The following is a 17,413-nucleotide window of genomic DNA, read 5'->3' as shown; positions in this document are numbered from 1 at the left end:
GAAATTTGAACCTTAATGGACCCCAATTTGAGGCCCATAGACACTCCTGTTTGCAGGAAATGCAGGAATCGACCGAGTTGAAATTTCTTCGTGGGGCCTTCCTGGCCTCACACCACGCAACATATTTTCGTCACATGTGGTGATAATGTTGTGTGGTCACCTCCTTCCTGGCTTTGACCAGGGTAGGAATGACCTCTTCCGGAATGCCTTTTTCCCTTAGGATCCGGCGTTCCACCGCCATGCCGTCAAACGCAGCAAGTCTTGGAACAGACCTGGTACTTGCTGAAGCAAGTCCCTTCTTAGCGGCAGAGGCCATGAGTCCTCTGTGAGCATTTCTTGAAGTTCCGGGTGCCACGTCCTTCTTGGCCAATCCGGAGCCACGAGTATAGTTCTTACTCCTCTACGTCTTATAATTCTCAGTACCTTGGGTATGAGAAGCAGAGGTGTTACCAGAACGTCCACAGCTATTGCTTGAGGGTCTCTTGACCTGGCGCAATACCTGTCCAGTTTTTTGTTCAGGCGGGACGCCATCATGTCCACCTTTGGTCTTTCCCAACGGTTCACAATCATGTGGAATACTTCCCGATGAAGTCCCCACTCTCCCGGGTGGAGGTCGTGCCTGCTTAGGAAGTCTGCTTCCCAGTTGTCCACTCCCGGAATGAACACTGCTGACAGTGCTATCACATGATTTTTAGCCCAGCGAAGAATCCTTGCAGTTTCTGCCATTGCCCTCCTGCTTCTTGTGCCGCCCTGTCTGTTTACGTGGGCGACTGCCGTGATGTTGTCCCACTGGATCAATACCGGCTGACCTTGAAGCAGAGGTCTTGCTAAGCTTAGAACATTGTAAATTGCCCTTAGCTCCAGTATATTTATGTGGAGAGAAGTCTCCAGACTTGATCACACTCCCTGGAAATTTTTTCCCTGTGTGACTGCTCCCCAGCCTCTCAGGCTGGCATCCGTGGTCACCAGAATCCAGTCCTGAATGCCGAATCTGCGGCCCTTTAGTAGATGAGCACTCTGCAGCCACCGCAGAAGAAACACCCTTGTCCTTGGAGACAGGGTTATCCGCTGATGCATCTGAAGATGCGATCCGGACCATTTTTCCAGCAGATCCCACTGAAAAGTTCTTGCGTGAAATCTGCCGAATGAAATCGCTTCGTAAGAAGCCACCATTTTTCCCAGGACCCTTGTGCAATGATGCACTGACACTTTTCCTGGTTTTAGGACGTTCCTGACTAGCTCGGACAACTCCCTGGCTTTCTTCTCCGGGAGAAACACCTTTTTCTGGACTGTGTCCAGAATCATCCCTAGGAACAGCAGACGTGTCGTCGGAAACAGCTGCGGTTTTGGAATATTTAGAATCCACCCATGCTGTCGTAGAACTACTTGAGATAGTGCTACTCCGACCTCCAACTGTTCTCTGGACCTTGCCCTTATCAGGAGATCGTCCATTTTCTTTGAAGAAGAATCATCATTTCGGCCATTACCTTGGTAAGGACCCGGGGTGCCGTGGACAATCCAACCGGCAGCGTCTGAAACTGATAGTGACAGTTCTGTACCACGAACCTGAGGTACCCTTGGTGAGAAGGGCAAATTGGGACATGGAGGTAAGCATCCCTGATGTCCCGGGACACCATATAGTCCCCTTCTTCCTGGTTCGCTATCACTGCTCTGAGTGACTCCATCTTGATTTGAACCTTTGTATGTAAGTGTTCAAATATTTCAGATTTATAATAGGTCTCACCGAGCCGTCTGGCTTCAGTACCACAATATAGTGTGGAATAATACCCCTTTCCTTGTTGTAGGAGGGGTACTTTGATTATCACCTGCTGGGAATACAGCTTGTGAATTGTTTCCACTACTGCCTCCCTGTCGGAGGGAGACGTTGGTAAAGCAGCCTTCAGGAACCTGCGAGGGGGAGACGTCTCGAATTTCCAATCTGTACCCCTGGGATACTACTTGTAGGATCCAGGGGTCCACTTGCGAGTGAGCCCACTGCGTGCTGAAACTCTTGAGACGACCCCCCCACCGCACCTGAGTCCGCTTGTACGGCCCCAGCGTCATGCTGAAGACTTGGCAGAAGCGGTGGAGGGTTTCTGTTCCTGGGACTGGGCTGCCTGCTGCAGTCTTCTTCCCTTTTCTCTATCCCATGGCAGATATGACTGGCCTTTTGCCCACTTGCCCTTATGGGGACGAAAGGACTGAGGCTGAAAAGACGTTGTCTTTTTCTCATTTATACGGCAATACTTCCATGTGCCGTTTGGAATCTGCATCACCTGACCACTGTCGTGTCCATAAACAACTTCTGGCAGATATGGACATCGCACTTACTCTTGATGCCAGAGTGCAAATATCCCTCTGTGCATCTCGCATATATAGAAATGCATCCTTTAAATGCTCTATAGTCAATAAAATACTGTCCCTGTCAAGGGTATCAATATTTTCAGTCAGGGAATCCGACCAAGCCACCCCAGCGCTGCACATCCAGGCTGAGGCGATCGCTGGTCGCAGTATAACACCAGTATGTGTGTATATACTTTTTAGGATATTTTCCAGCCTCCTATCAGCTGGCTCCTTGAGGGCGGCCCTATCTGGAGACGGTACCGCCACTTGTTTTGATAAGCGTGTGAGCGCCTTATCCACCCTAAGGGGTGTTTCTCAACGCGCCCTAACTTCTGGCGGGAAAGGGTATACCGCCAATAATTTTCTATCGGGGGAAACCCACGCATCATCACACACTTCATTTAATTTATCTGATTCAGGAAAAACTACAGGTAGTTTTTTCACACTCCACATAATACCCTTTTTTGTGGTACTTGTAGTATCAGAAATATGTAACACCTCCTTCATTGCCCTTAACAAGTAATGTGTGGCCCTAAAGGAAAATACGTTTGTTTCTTCACCGTCGACACTGGAGTCAGTGTCCGTGTCTGTGTCGACCGACTGAGGTAAAAGGACGTTTTAACGCCCCTGACGGTGTTTGAGACGCCTGGACAGGTACTAATTGGTTTGCCGGCCGTCTCATGTCGTCAACCGACCTTGCAGCGTGTTGACATTATCACGTAATTCCTTAAATAAGCCATCCATTCCGGTGTCGACTCCCTAGAGAGTGACATCACCATTACAGGCAATAGCTCCGCCTCCTCACCAACATCGTCCTCATACATGTCGACACACACGTACCGACACACAGCACACACACAGGGAATGCTCTGATAGAGGACAGGACCCCACTAGCCCTTTGGAGAGACAGAGGGAGAGTTTGCCAGCACACACCAAAACGCTATAATTATACAGGGACAACCTTTATATAAGTGTTTTTCCCTTATAGCATCTTAATATATATAATCATATCGCCAAATAAGTGCCCCCCCCCTCTCTGTTTTAACCCTGTTTCTGTAGTGCAGTGCAGGGGAGAGCCTGGGAGCCTTCCCACCAGCATTTCTGTGAGGGAAAATGGCGCTGTGTGCTGAGGAGAATAGGCCCCGCCCCCTTTTCGGCGGGCTTCTTCTCCCGTTTTTCTGAGACCTGGCAGGGGTTAAATACATCCATATAGCCCCAGGGGCTATATGTGATGTATTTTTTAGCCAGAACAAGGTATTCTCATTGCTGCCCAGGGTGCCCCCTGCAGCGCCCTGCACCCTCCGTGACCGCTGGTGTGAAGTGTGTGACAACAATGGCGCACAGCTGCAGTGCTGTGCGCTACCTCATGAAGACTGAAAAGTCTTCTGCCGCCGGTTTCTGGACCTCTTCACTTTTCGGCATCTGCAAGGGGGTCGGCGGCGCGGCTCCGGGACCGGACTCCATGGCTGGGCCTGTGTTCGATCCCTCTGGAGCTAATGGTGTCCAGTAGCCTAAGAAGCCAATCCATCCTGCACGCAGGTGAGTTCACTTCTTCTCCCCTAAGTCCCTCGTTGCAGTGAGCCTGTTGCCAGCAGGACTCACTGTAAAATAAAAAACCTAAAAACTTTTTCTAAGCAGCTCTTTAGGAGAGCCACCTAGATTGCACCCTGCTCGGACGGGCACAAAAACCTAACTGAGGCTTGGAGGAGGGTCATAGGGGGAGGAGCCAGTGCACACCACCTGATCCTAAAGCTTTATTTTTGTGCCCTGTCTCCTGCGGAGCCGCTAATCCCCATGGTCCTGACGGAGTCCCGAGCATCCACTAGGACGTCAGAGAAAACGTATTAACCTTTAAGTTAAAAAGTCTTCCGTGGAGCTATAGAGGAGGTATAATAGACCAAAATAACCATTTAGGGGATTGTGGGGCTGAAGAGTATTTAAAACCCATAGTTTCCATTTCAAAATTGCGGTGGATAGAAGCTATAATTTTGGACAAGTGCGGGGAATCTGTTCTTTTCCAATATTGAGCTATAGCAGCTCTGGTGGCTAGAAGAATATGTCCTATAATATATGAGTGTTCGGGAGGTACAGAGGAAGGGAAAAAATGAAGAAATACAATCTCAGGGCGAGGGGGCAAAAGTACCATTGTAACCTTTTCAATCAGATCAAATACTTCTGTCCAGAGGGATCTAACAATAGGGCACGACCAAAATACATGGATCAACGTACCTTTAGATCCACACTGTCTCCAACAAAATTTAGAGGACTCAGGCCAGATCCTATGAAGTTTATCCAGAGTGTGATAGAAACCATGTATTAATTTAAACATCATTTCTGAATGGTTAATGCATCTAGACATTTTGAAAATATTCAGAAAAATCTTGTTCTATTCAATATCTGTCAAGAGAATATTAAGTTCCGATTCCCATCTAACTTGGATATGGAGTTTCAAGTCATCGTGTGGGGAAAGGAGAGTAGAATACCACTGGGAATGGATAAACCGCTTTTGTGACCTGGAGCGGAAAATTTAGATAACACATATGGGGTGGGGTGGTGGGGGGGGAGAAGGGAGAGAGTGTGGGTCAGGTATGGTTGTTGTTATCCAGTGCCTAATACGCAGATACTTATAGAAGTCCTTTGTTGGTATCGAGTATTGGGCCTGTAGTTGTTGGAAGGTTTTAAGCCCCGAGATATCATAAAGATCCTTGATCAGTCAAATGACAAGTTCCCGCCAGTTCTGTAAAGCTAAATCAGGGAGTAGTTTGGAATTGCCAACAGCGAGAGATGTGAAGAGGGTAGAGTGCATTCACCCAGAGTAGCGACCAATCTATCCCAAACTGTAAGGGAATTAGAAATACTCTTCACAGTTTTAGCAGAGGGGGGTCTATGCAGGGGTTTAACCCAAATCAAATCTGGTAGGGGGAAACCCGTACACATATGCCTTTCAATATCCATCCATGGTTTCATGGATTCTGTCTGAAGCCAGTCCTTCAACTGATTAAGGAGACACGCGTGTTGATAAAGGTCCAGATTAGGGAAGGAAAGACCACCACTACCTTTGGATCTAAACAAATGGGCTCTAGCTATCCTGGGTCTTTTACCCTTCCAAATAAAGGTAGACATAACAGAATAAAATTTGTTAAGTAGTGTAAGTGGGACCAGATAAGGTATGGCCCTAAACAAATAGAGGATTTTAGGGAGGAGCATCATTTTAAACGAGGAGAGATGTCCCATCCAGGAAATCTCGTAATTCGTCCACTGTTTAGTGAGAGTTGTAAACTGAGCTAGGAGAGGGAGATAGTTATCATTTACTGTGTTATGGAAACTTGAGGGGAGATTGATCCCTAGATATTGAAGGGAAGAGTCTTGCCAGTAGTTATATCTAGATTGTAGGGACTGAAGGGAGGGCTTATCCATGTCGAGGGCGAGAGCCTCCGTCTTGGATGTGTTCAGTTTAGAATAGGAAATAGTGGAGTAGTCTTGAAGAATGTCATGAATAGCTGGGAGAGAAGACTCAGGATTCATTACAAATAAGAGGACGTCGTCTGCGAATAAGCAGATCTTATGTTGTAAAGGACCTATATGCACTCCAGTCACTAGGGGAGATGCCCATATCCTCTCTGCTAACACAAAAATTAAGGATGACAGAGGGCAGCCCTGGCGAGTGCCATTAGAAATAGGGAAAGGATTGGACAAAAACCCATTGCTAAAGACACGTGCTGTAGGCTGTGAATACAAGCGGAGAATATTTTGAAGGAATTGGCCAGAAAACCCAAACCTAGCAAGAGCCTCAGACTTGTATAGCCAATGAATCCAGTCAAATGCTTTCTCCGCGTCAAGAGAAAGCAGTAATAAGGGCTCTCGGAGTACAGAATGAGCTTCTAATAGAGAGAAAACTCTCCTTGTATTGTCTGGGGCCTGCCGGCCCATAGTAAAACCAGCTTGATCTTTGTTTATTAAGGTAGGGATCAGCGGGTTCAATCTATTCGATATCAATTTAGCGTAGATTTTAGTATCTGTATTCAAAAGTGCAATAGGTCTATAGTTTGCAGAGACGTCTTTTTGCCAGGTTTGGGAATCGTGATTATCTGCGCCTCCAACATTTCACTAGGAAAAGGATTTGTGGAATCATCGTTATATAGATTAAGAAGAATAGGGGAGAGTGAATCTTGAAATGTAATATAAAAGTTATTAATAAACCCATCTGGGCCAGGGGCTTCGTCCTTTTTGAGAGATCTCAGAGCGGCACAAATTTCTACATCAGTCCAAGGAGAGCAAAGTGCAGAAGCATCTTCGGGAGAAATAGAAGGCAGGTTAATAGAGTCTAGGAAAGACCGTACGAGTTGCAATGAAGGTTGGGGGGGCGAGAGGATCTTGGTTAAGATTATATAACTTCCTGTAGTAAGAGGCAAATTGGTTAGTGATATCTTTAGGGTTCAAGGACACTGATCCGTCTGAGTTATTCAAACTTTTAATCCTATTAATAATATTTTCCCCCCTAAGTTTCCGCGCCAACAATTTACTGCCTCTATTGCCCAGAGTATAAAATTTTTGGTTCAGAGCAGAAATTGCTCTTTGAACTTTGGAAAGATACAAACTATTAAGTTTCCGCTTAGCCTCAGTCAGGGCAGCAAGTGTAGCGTCATCTCTTGGAGACTGTGTGTTTGGATTCTAGTATTGTCACCTCCAATTCATAAGCTAATCGTACTTCTTGATTATGGAGTGCTATCCGTGCTGTAGCTTGGATAGCAGCTCCTCTCATGACTGCCTTAAGGGCGCACCAATGGTTAGAGACAGAGGTATCAACAGGATCATTCGTTTCCAGGTATGAAGACAGAGTCTCTCATAATATAGAGACTCCATCATCGTCTCTCAAAATATAGTCCTGTAACCTTCCAAGGGTGAGGAAGGGGCCTAATCATTATGTATGACCAGGACCAAATTAAAGGGGCATGATCAGACCGTGAGATCGGTAATATCTTAACAGTAGGGATTGATTGCAGGGACTATTTATCTGTGAGGAGTAAGTCAATCCTAGAGTAAGATTTATGCACCGCTGAATAATACGTGTAGTCCCTTGTACCAATATTCCTAACCCTCCAGGCATCATATAGATCAAATTCCATCAATAAATGTGAAAAGGAAGAGGCTAAAGCCTTGGCAGCATTAGCAGACTGCTTATCAAGTTTTGAGGATTTGTCTAAATGAGGATCGGGAGCTAAGTTGAAGTCGTCCATAAGAAAAACAGCACCCTTCTTGAAACTATATAACTTTTGAAAAAAGGTGTTAAGAAAACCGGGCTGATTGGCATTAGGGGCGTAGAGTGAAACCAGAGTAACAAACCTAGATCGTAACTTCCCAACAAGAATCAAGTATCTGCCATTGGAGTCCACCCACTTGTTCTCCATTGAAAAGGGCACGACATATGGAACAGTATAGCGACGCCATTTCTTTTAAATGGTCCACAAGTAGTATAAATTACTGGATAGTTATTATTGGAGAACTGTGGGGGAGAATGCAACGGGAAATGAGACTCCTGTATAGCCAACACTTCCGCTTTTTGATCATCAAAATATTTCAAAGCTAAACGTCTCTTACGGTGTGAGTTGAGCCCTTTAACATTAACACTTATAAATGTAGCCAAGTGGGAAGGTAGGGCAGTCTACTACATAGGATAGTGGCGGACATCAGCAGTAATTGTGGAATAATATAATAAACACTTATATAGCATAAAAAAAAAAAAAGGAGGTCAGAATCAGCATAAAAAAAATAAATAAATACAGCAATAACAGACAAAACAAAAACATAACGGGAGAAGAAAACAGAAATAGCATCCATAAAAGGAGCTAGAAACACCGTCACAGGGGCATCATGACGGACAAATACAGGTGGGCGGCAGGTCGGTCATATATACCCACCGTCGCCTCCAGACCATAATATTATTAATAACTAACGAAGACTATGGCCATCCCAGTTTGAGGAGGAGGGGCCCTCCTCTGAATAACAAAAAGAGGAATAATATTAAACTAGAAAAACATAACCAAATTACAATATCCAAAAGGAGATAATCATCTTCAAGAGACGTCTCGAGAGGCGACAACAAAAAATCAAAAGGTCACCAGAAAATGGACATCGGTAAATTATCTAAAGGCAGAGGGATAAAAGAACAATTCCAGTATGACTGAAATCTAGCTGAAAGATTGGATATACAATGTAAATAAACCCAGTAGGGCGGCAGTTATGAGAGCCTAGGCATACTAGAAAAACGGAGAAGTCAGATAATATTTAACAGTTGGTCATAATAAAGGGAACCTCAGCCCGGAACCAATGACCACTCTGGGGTAATCCGTTTTGGTGATGCAGCGGGAGTGGTAGGTGGAATGACAAGAGAAATGTCCCATTTTTTAAAGGATTGCAGGACCGTCCTCAGGAGTGTGAATAGTAGTAGATGTGCCGTTACGCAACACTATCAGTTTAGTGGGGAATCCCCATTTATACGGAATTGTAGCTTTCCGTAGGGCTGACGTGATAGCATAAAATGAACGTCTCCTGGCCAAGGTTGCAGAGGACAAATCTGTGAAAAGCTGAAGAGAGTCAAGGACAATCCGCCATACAGGAAGAGGGCATTGCGGCACGTAGAATCTTCTCTTTAATGTGGAAGAAATGCACCATGAGAAGGGTGTCTCGTGAGGCTTAGGCAGGTGCCTGCCTGGATTTCGGGAGTCTATGGATCCTGTCAATCAAAAGGTCGGAAAGGGAAGCATCTGGTAATAGCCTGCGAAAAAGATCAGTGCCGTAGTCAGAGGTCAGCATTAGCAACCGAGTTAGGGATGCCTCTTATTTTAATATTGTTTCTTCTCGAGGGATCCTCTAAATCTGTAGTTTTCTCGCGGATGGCGGCAACTTCCTCCTGGAGAGAGTCATGTGCGGTGATCAAGTCATTATGCAATGCCACCAACTCTGTCATCTTGTGCTCAATATGATCTGTTCTATCACCAATTTCAGAGATGTCCGAGCGTAGAGCTTGGATATTAGATTTAAGCTCAGCCGCAATATCAGTTTTGAATGAAGATAAGAGAGAGTGACTAGAACGGAGGGTAACCGGGCCATCCAATGAATCCATATCCTCTTGCGCGACAGTAGCAGCACTGTGCAGGGTTGGTGAAGTTGTTTGAGACGACTGAGGAGTGCCAGACGAGGAAAGGAAAGGACGAGATCTATTTCCAGAAGAGGGTCCAAAGAAATTAACTTGCCGAGCGGATTTGGATTGAGATCCCTTATTTTTTTTCGGAGGCATGATAACGTGACCTAAGGAAGATTTGTAGATTATATATATGAGTGTAGGATTGTAGGATGACCGGCTCAAATGGTTAAATAGCCTGGAAGCGACGGTGCGGAAAACATGTTATCAGGGGGACATGCCCTCACAGGAATGCTGAATCAAGAACATTAGACGTGTTAGCATAGACCACAAGGTGGTGCTGTAATCCTAGAATTATAAAACTTCCCAAGTATATCAAGGAGTAGAGGGTACGTGGAAACGGCGTTATTTTCCAAAAGACGAGGCTGAATTACGGGATAGTAGGAGAACCCACAGGATGGAGGCTTCTGGTCTGGTCCTGCCAACAACCAGGGCATACAATTCTGCGGGACTATGTGAGAAGGAGGGTCGTCACCTGTAGTAAGGGACTCCAAGGGACTTAGGGCACACAGCAGTATCAGCACTCACATAGGAGTGCAGCTGTAAGGGTCTCCAGCAGCACCCTACTTATATCTCCAGTTGAACAGCCAGCAGGGCAGATGGGCATAGTATCACACGGCACAGCTCACCTGTAGTGGGAGATGAACATGCGTTGAGAGGCCGTGCTGCGCCCGCTGTGGAGAGCCGGAGTCCCTCGTCCCAGCTGCGCCAGGCAGCATTGGAGCAGGAGGTGGTGCCGGCGGGGAGCTGCCGTGTGATGAGGTATGGGAGTAGCGGTGGAGCAGAGCAAGCCCCAGCGGTTCCGAATCGGCGCCCGCTGCGGTCCGTCCCCAGCTTCCAGTCCAAATTGAGGCCATGGATCTAAGGGTCAGGTAGGCCGCAATCCGCGGGAGCTCTCGCAGCGCTCCCCGATTCTGCGGACCTAACCCGGCGGTTACACAGGGCGACAGTGAGGAGGGGAGAGGCAAAGGGTGGACCAGGTAGGGTTAGGGTAGGCAAGGAATGAGTAAATTCGGGAAGTTAAACAGGAGCCCTGGGAAGACACGTCCGTCCCTCAGGCTGTCCAGGCCACGCCCCCTGCAGAATTCTTTTAAAAGTGACTGGAGCGTGCTGGAGATGCTGTCAGTGGACCGAACAATTGCGGTCCACTCTCGACATTCAGCCACTGCGTGACACTACTAGATGGGCCAGGTGGTAGACTTAAGCTGTGCGCTCAGTGAATGTAGGTGTATATGATTGTCAGCAGCGACTTGGAAAGGGAATGCCAGTCCCTAACAAACACTAAGAGAAATAAAGAACCAAGTTGCGCTCAACAATCAAAATAAACAGACATTTATTATAAAAATTAATACAACAATACTAGGTATTGCCATTCAATTGAATCAATTTATCATGAAATATAAAAAATATGTAAAATACCTATACCCAGGTGGATTATAGTAATAGAATTCTTATTAGACACTTCCTATTTGTTGTAAATTAGGTACCAACAATAATTGTGAACTGTTAATATAGACTAATAGGTCTATGTACCAGTAAATGACTCACTTGGTCCATGAAAGTCCCAAAATGTCCTCATTCCATATAGCCCTGTATCAATTCCGATATTCCTGGTGTGAATAGAGTCTTTAGGATAAATTATACTCATCAAATGGTAGTATCGGAAGAACTGTGTGTTGAAAAGCCAGAAAGATGAAATAATGCTGACAGGGAGAGCACGGAGTGATGTAGATGTTACCAGCCGCTCACTCCCACGCCGGGGAGGGGGAGCAGTACAAGCACCCCGCCGCCGGGCTGAGGTGGAATGCAGCCGTGCACCGGCTGTGAATCCCAGGCGGCTGGATGTAACCTGTGCGGCACGATGTGACTGCGCTCTTACCGGGAACGGCTGGACTGTCCTCTCACTGGCAGCTCAGAGGAGCCTCCCTGTAGAACACTTGGTATTTAAAAGTGATGATGGTGGAGCCACAGCTGTGTTATGCTGGCTATGTGCGGGGGCCAGCTGCGCTATGTTCGGCAGAATGAAGGCTGGACACGCACACAGAGCTCTGACTCAGCCTCGCCGCAATTGGCTGCCAGCGGGATCAGGCAGCACTGGAGCCTCAGCACCTAGGATGTCAGCTGGGCAAAAGAGGACTGTGATTGCAGCGGCCGTGATAAGCCTGATCTCCTGTGTTGGCTCCACTGGGCCTGACTTCTGATGGTTAGGACAGGGGTATTTCTGGAAAGGTGAACCTGTGCCCTTAACGCGTTTCAACGCCAGACGGGGCGTCTTTTTCCAAAAGGCAGGTTGTGTCGCTTAGCTTAGCCATACAGCAACCTCGGTGCACCTTTTTTTCTTCTTTGCACTGTTAGGGGCCTATTTTTTTTTATATCTGCCCTTCTGTCGTGATTTTAGCTGTTTTTATGTTTGTTTTTTTTAAAATCATTCAGATCCAAAACCAAAACACGAAAGGGTGGTTTTGGCAAAACCAAAACACGAAAATGGAATTAGGACCAAAACACGATAAGTGCCCGCCGCACATCTCTAATAAAAACACATTTTTTCTTTTGTTTAATAGGCTTTTAGAAGTCACGGCGCCCTGTTTGTAGTCACAGCAAAATGAAAAAGTTTTATTTTTCTAAACCATTTGGTTTACACCAGCCAACCCTGGCACAAAGTAAAACAGAATATGAATGCTGCATAAGTAGCACCAAAGAAAACCCCCACACTCCCAGGGAACTTAAACTAAACTCCGGCTGCTGCAAGATATAGGAGTAGCCACTATGGACAAGCTTTAAAATTTACTACACCCCAACTTCGTAGTATTTACTATACACTAGACCAGTGGTTCCCAAACTTTTTTAAGTCACGGAACCCTAGAGTATCAGAATTCTTTTCACGGCGCCCCTAGGCCAAAAGTTTCTTATTCAGAAATTTAGAAAGAATTATTACAATAAGTAAATTGTGTTTATATATCATCCTTAGGTTTGTTTGTGTGGTGAGGGAAAATATTTGCTTCTGGTTGGCCACCTACTTTATGATTGGTGGCCACCAGCATTGATTTTGCCTATTACATTGCCAAGAAATAATTTTAATTGGTCCTGGACCACTAATCCAAGGGTGCCACGGCACACAGTTTGAGAACCACTGCACTAGACCCAAATATTACCCATTTTCCCCATTTGGATGAAAAATAAAGAGTTAAACAAGTGATTATTTTGGTTGTTGAAAGAAGTAAGAATATGCATATTATTACAATTTACTGCCAAACCTATAATTATTCATACCAAATATTCCAATGCTTTATTCATTCTTTGACTTTGCTGTAGAGACAAAAAAAAACAAAAACGCTTGAACTGGTTATTAGGAGATTTTGGGGTACTTACAGTATTCTTTTCTCTGAATCAGGCTGGGGGACACTGGAGCATGGGTTCTAGGTTGGGGACTGCCAGTCTAGCACTTAAATAAAATTAAACTGTAGCTTTAAGTCCTAAACTGCTCTCCCCAAGCTCCAGAATGCCGGTACAACTTTAGAAGAGCCTGGCAAGGAGAAGCAGTGACCCAGTGAACCTTCAGGAACAATAATAACAGAACAGTAGGGTAACAACGGTCAATACACAGCTCCGCCGGTAAGTAACCAAAAATCTTCTTTTCTATTACATTAAGGCATGGGGACACTAGACCATGGGATGTTCAAAAGATACCCCCCAGGGGAGGAAAACACTATACCCAAAAGTTGGCGTCGCCGGAGGTAGACGCATGAAAACAGTAAAAAAAGGGCAAACGTGTGGACAGAGGACCAGGTAGCTGCATGACAGCCCTGTCCTGCTGAAGCCTCATGTCGTGCTGTCCAGGAGGTTGCCACTGCTCTAGTGGAATGTGCGACACCAGTCTGGTGGCGGTCGCCCTGCACTAGAATAGGCTCAAGTGATGACCAAGCGGAGTCAGTGTGCAAAGGTCTTAGTAGATGGCCAACCACGTTTATATGTATGATAATGAACATGCAGAGAATAGTTAATCCGCAGAGCTCGGACAACGCCTAACAGAGCCAGAATCAGATAGTCTCTGTTCCGGGAAGTCGCCAAAAGAGGAAAAACTTAAAAGACAATGTCCTGATGTGAAAAGTCAAAACAACTTTCAGCTGGAACGTAGGAACCGTACTGAGAGCTGCTCTGATGTCACGGAATAAGAAAATGCAGCTTGCAAGACAAAGCCTGCAACTCGAAAGACCAGCTTCCAAGTAATGGCTTGAAGATCCAATGAATCTAAAGGCTGAAAAGAAGCCTGCTTGAGAGCAGATAGGACCAAATTAAGATCCCACGTTGCTACTAGTGTACGATACAGCAGTTGAATATGCATAAACACCCTCTAAAATTTTTTGAACCTCTGCAAAAAGGGCAACATGCTACCGTAAATAAATCGAAAAGGCTGAAATCTGTATGTTAAGGAAAAAGCTTTAATCCAGCTTCCAATTCCCAGTGAAGGAATGCCAAGAAACGAAAGAATCAAAATTGGAGGTATGAAACCTTCATTGTGTGTTCACACCACAAGATGTATATTTTAAATACTCTGTGGTAATTGCGTGACAAAACCAGATTTCAAGCCCGCAGCATACTGTAGATGGACTACCAAGAAATACTCTCAAAATTGTGAAACTTTGAAATTGTGTCGAGAGGTCATGGGGTCCACTTGTGGAAAGCCCCACTTCCGAACTAACTGTTAGAAAATCTTCTGTATGGAGTGACCACTCCTCAGGAGAAATGTGGTTTTGCTTAGGAAGTCCACTTCTCAATTATCCATTCCCAGAATGAACACCACTGGAGATTGCCAGAACAAAGGCTTACACCAAGGAAATAATTCCTGCCACTGCTCCCGCTTCTCTTGGAGCCTCCTTGATGAGTTACTTAAGCCACTGTCGTGGTGTTGTCCGACTGAATCCGTAATAGCCTGCCAGAAAGGACTGTGCTTCCAAGAGAGCTAGAAAGAGGGCACAGAACTGGAGTAAAATGATTGGGAGAGTTCTCCGACAGTGACCAAAGGCCTTGGAGCAGAAGATATGATGTCACAGCTCCCCAACAGAGGAGACTTGTGTACGTGGTTATGATTCCGCCAATTGAGAGTGCCCAATGTTCGCCCTCTGAGCAGATGAGTGGAAACCAGACATCAACCCAGGGATTGACGTGTGCTGGTGGACAGAAGAAGCCAAAATGAAGAGGACTCAATGTACCACATCCAATTGTTGAGAATCGCCCACTGGCATTCTCGAGAATGGAATTTTGCGTACTGAATGGTCTCAAATGGACCAGACAGTTATGTTGGGACCCTATTTAGGACGCTGCAAGCACTCATTTTGTGTCATCTCTTCTAGGCGTGATCTTTTCCACCCAGGGTAATCCTACATAGTGTGCCCAAGTAAGCTGCCTCACCTGGTACCTTTTGTGGGTGAAATATATAAGCTTGTAGAAGTTATTACCCAAAATGACTGCTCCAACACTGCATTATACATATTGGGCTCTCTACGTTTTTTTTATTATTAATTTCTGTGAGGCTTTTCTACTTGCTGTAATACTAGATCCTTTGTACCATATGCTACGTCTTTGATGCCTATAAAGCGCTTTGAGTCCTATGGGAGAAAGAGTGCTATATAAAAAAAAATATTATTATTATTAAATATTTAGACCAGTGTACCCAACAGCTTCATGCACAGCAAGATTGATGGACATGGTACTGTCAGTACCACTGTGACTAAATTCTGGAGGTTCAAGGCTTTGGACTATGGTAGGAATAAGCACTGTAGAGAGGTGTCGAAGATAATCGTGAGGAACAGCAGCTGAGACTTCTTGAAATTCAGGATTCAGTCGTGATCTTGAAGCACCTGTACTGTGCTATCTAGGTGTACTTGTTACTTACTGTGAAACCAAATCAATCTTCACAAGCAGATCATCTAAATAAGGTGTTATTGTAACAAATACCTTGCGTAGCAGACTCGCCATTACCACCATAACTTTAGTGAAGACCCGCATGGCTGTAGCTATTCCAAATGGCAGTGCCTGGAACTAATAGTGAGCAGATCCGACTGTGAACTAGAATAGTGAGAGATGACGTGCCCAAATAGGAACGTGAAGATAAGCGTCCCTGACATCAATAATTTGTTGGCCTCCATGCCATGGATCACTAAGTCTGGTGTTTAAGGTGCAGAGACCCAGAAGCGGCTGGAAGGCAGAGTTTGGTGTCTGAACAAGAAATAGGTTAGAGTAGAATCCCAGTTTTCATTCTCACTTGGAACCAGAGCAATAACTCCTTTAGAAAGCGAATGGATAGCTTGGTCTAATTCTCTGCATCCTGGGAAAGAGCGCTGGCAGAAAAATGCAGTAGTGGCGGACCCCAGAGGTCGATGACATAACCTTTGGAAATGATGTCCATCACCCAGGCATCAAAAGATCACTCCACCCACCAGTCTCTGAACTGGAGCAATTGATCCCTGACCGGATTGAGTATGGAGAGATGCTGTCAGGAGCTAGGCTTTAGAGCCTTTGCTCCCGAGTGTCTGTTGGCCCCCCAAAAATCTGTCTTTAGGTGCTGGACCGCTGCCAGGTAAGAAATGTCCTCTGGTATACTGACCTCTATTGGACTGCACCTCAAAAGGAAGAGTGATAGGCCTGAAAACTTGGACACACATACTTCCATACCAGAAGGAAGGATGGGATTAGTAAGTGTAGAGATTCTGAAATCAGGTGCGTCAGGGTGGGTTCCCTGTGGATACTGTGGACTTCAGAGAAACAGACTTAACCATGGTAAGTCTATCATAACTTTTCTTTTCTCCTTCAGGGTCCACAACAGATCCACAGGATTTACATTTGGATGTTCCCAAAGCAGCAATTAAGAGAGGGGACTATCCTAATTGGACAGGAAAACCCTACATCCAAACGCAGCATCCTGAGAGGCAAAGGTATCAAAGGCATAATGTCTAATAAATGTATATATGGATGACCATGTGGCTGCCTTACAGAGTTGTTCAGCTGAGACACCACAGTGGGCTGCCCATGAAGGATATACTGAACAGGTAGAATGGGCAGAGACATTATCCGGGATAGGGAGAACGGCTTAAGAGTATGCTTCTGAGATAGTCATCCGAAGCCACCCAGCCAATGTTTGCTTATTGATAGTCCATCCTCTCTTGTGATATCCGTATAGAACAAAGAGAGTCTGTTCTTCTGATGGCACTGGTACGATCTACGTAGATCCTTAGTGCACAAACTATGTCCATTGATGCACCTCCCACAGATAGATCTGGCAATTGAAAGGCCAGAACTACTATTTCTTCATTAAGATGGAACTTTGAGAACACCTTAGGAAGATACCCAGATTTAATTCTGTCTAGATGGAATATCAGAAATGGAGGGCAACATGAAAGTGCCCCTAAATCTGATACTCTTCTAGCTGAAGCAATTGCCAGTAGAAAGAGAACTTTAGCTGCCAACCATTTGTGAACCACGCATTGCAGGGGTTCAAATGGGGCATCTTGAAGCGCCCCGAGAACCAGTCCTAGGTCCCTAGGAGTTTTTGGAGGTACAAAGAGAGGTTGAATGTGTAGCATTCCCTGGAAAAAGGTGCGAACATCTTGTACATTTGTAATTTACCTTTGGAACCAGGGAAGTTAGGCGGAGTCCTCAGTCCATTCCAGCTTGAAGGAACGCTAGAATTCTTCAAACTCTGAAAGACCTTGGATCATATTTTCTGGCAGAGCACCACTGAAAATAAGCATGCCATATCCGGTAACAGATGCAAGCTGAGGATGGTTTCCTTGCTTTAAGCAAAGTTTGAATAACTGCCTGTGAAAGGCCCTTTGCTTTTAATATGATGTTTCAAGTGCCATGCCGTCAAAG

The 17,413-nt window shown here is 45.4% G+C and overlaps 1 protein-coding gene across 38 annotated transcripts in view; it reads right to left on the bottom strand.

Moving 5' to 3' along the window:
• LOC134927837 (uncharacterized) overlaps positions 1 to 17,413 on the bottom strand; it is a 1,188,393-nt gene that overhangs the window by 882,215 nt on the left and 288,765 nt on the right. The window contains exon 29 of one of the 38 annotated variants that reach the window (XM_063922886.1): positions 12,815 to 12,850. The exons of the other annotated variants lie outside the window; for them this stretch is intronic. Within the exon in view, the coding sequence (XP_063778956.1) occupies positions 12,815 to 12,850 (36 nt within the window). The remainder of the gene's footprint in view (positions 1 to 12,814; positions 12,851 to 17,413) is intronic. 38 annotated transcript variants of the gene reach the window in all.

This window comes from Pseudophryne corroboree, chromosome 5 (assembly GCF_028390025.1).
Source record: "Pseudophryne corroboree isolate aPseCor3 chromosome 5, aPseCor3.hap2, whole genome shotgun sequence".
Classification (NCBI taxonomy): domain Eukaryota; kingdom Metazoa; phylum Chordata; class Amphibia; order Anura; family Myobatrachidae; genus Pseudophryne; species Pseudophryne corroboree.
The sequence above is the reverse complement of the archived record's forward strand: the minus strand, read 5'-3'. Positions and strand labels throughout refer to the sequence as shown.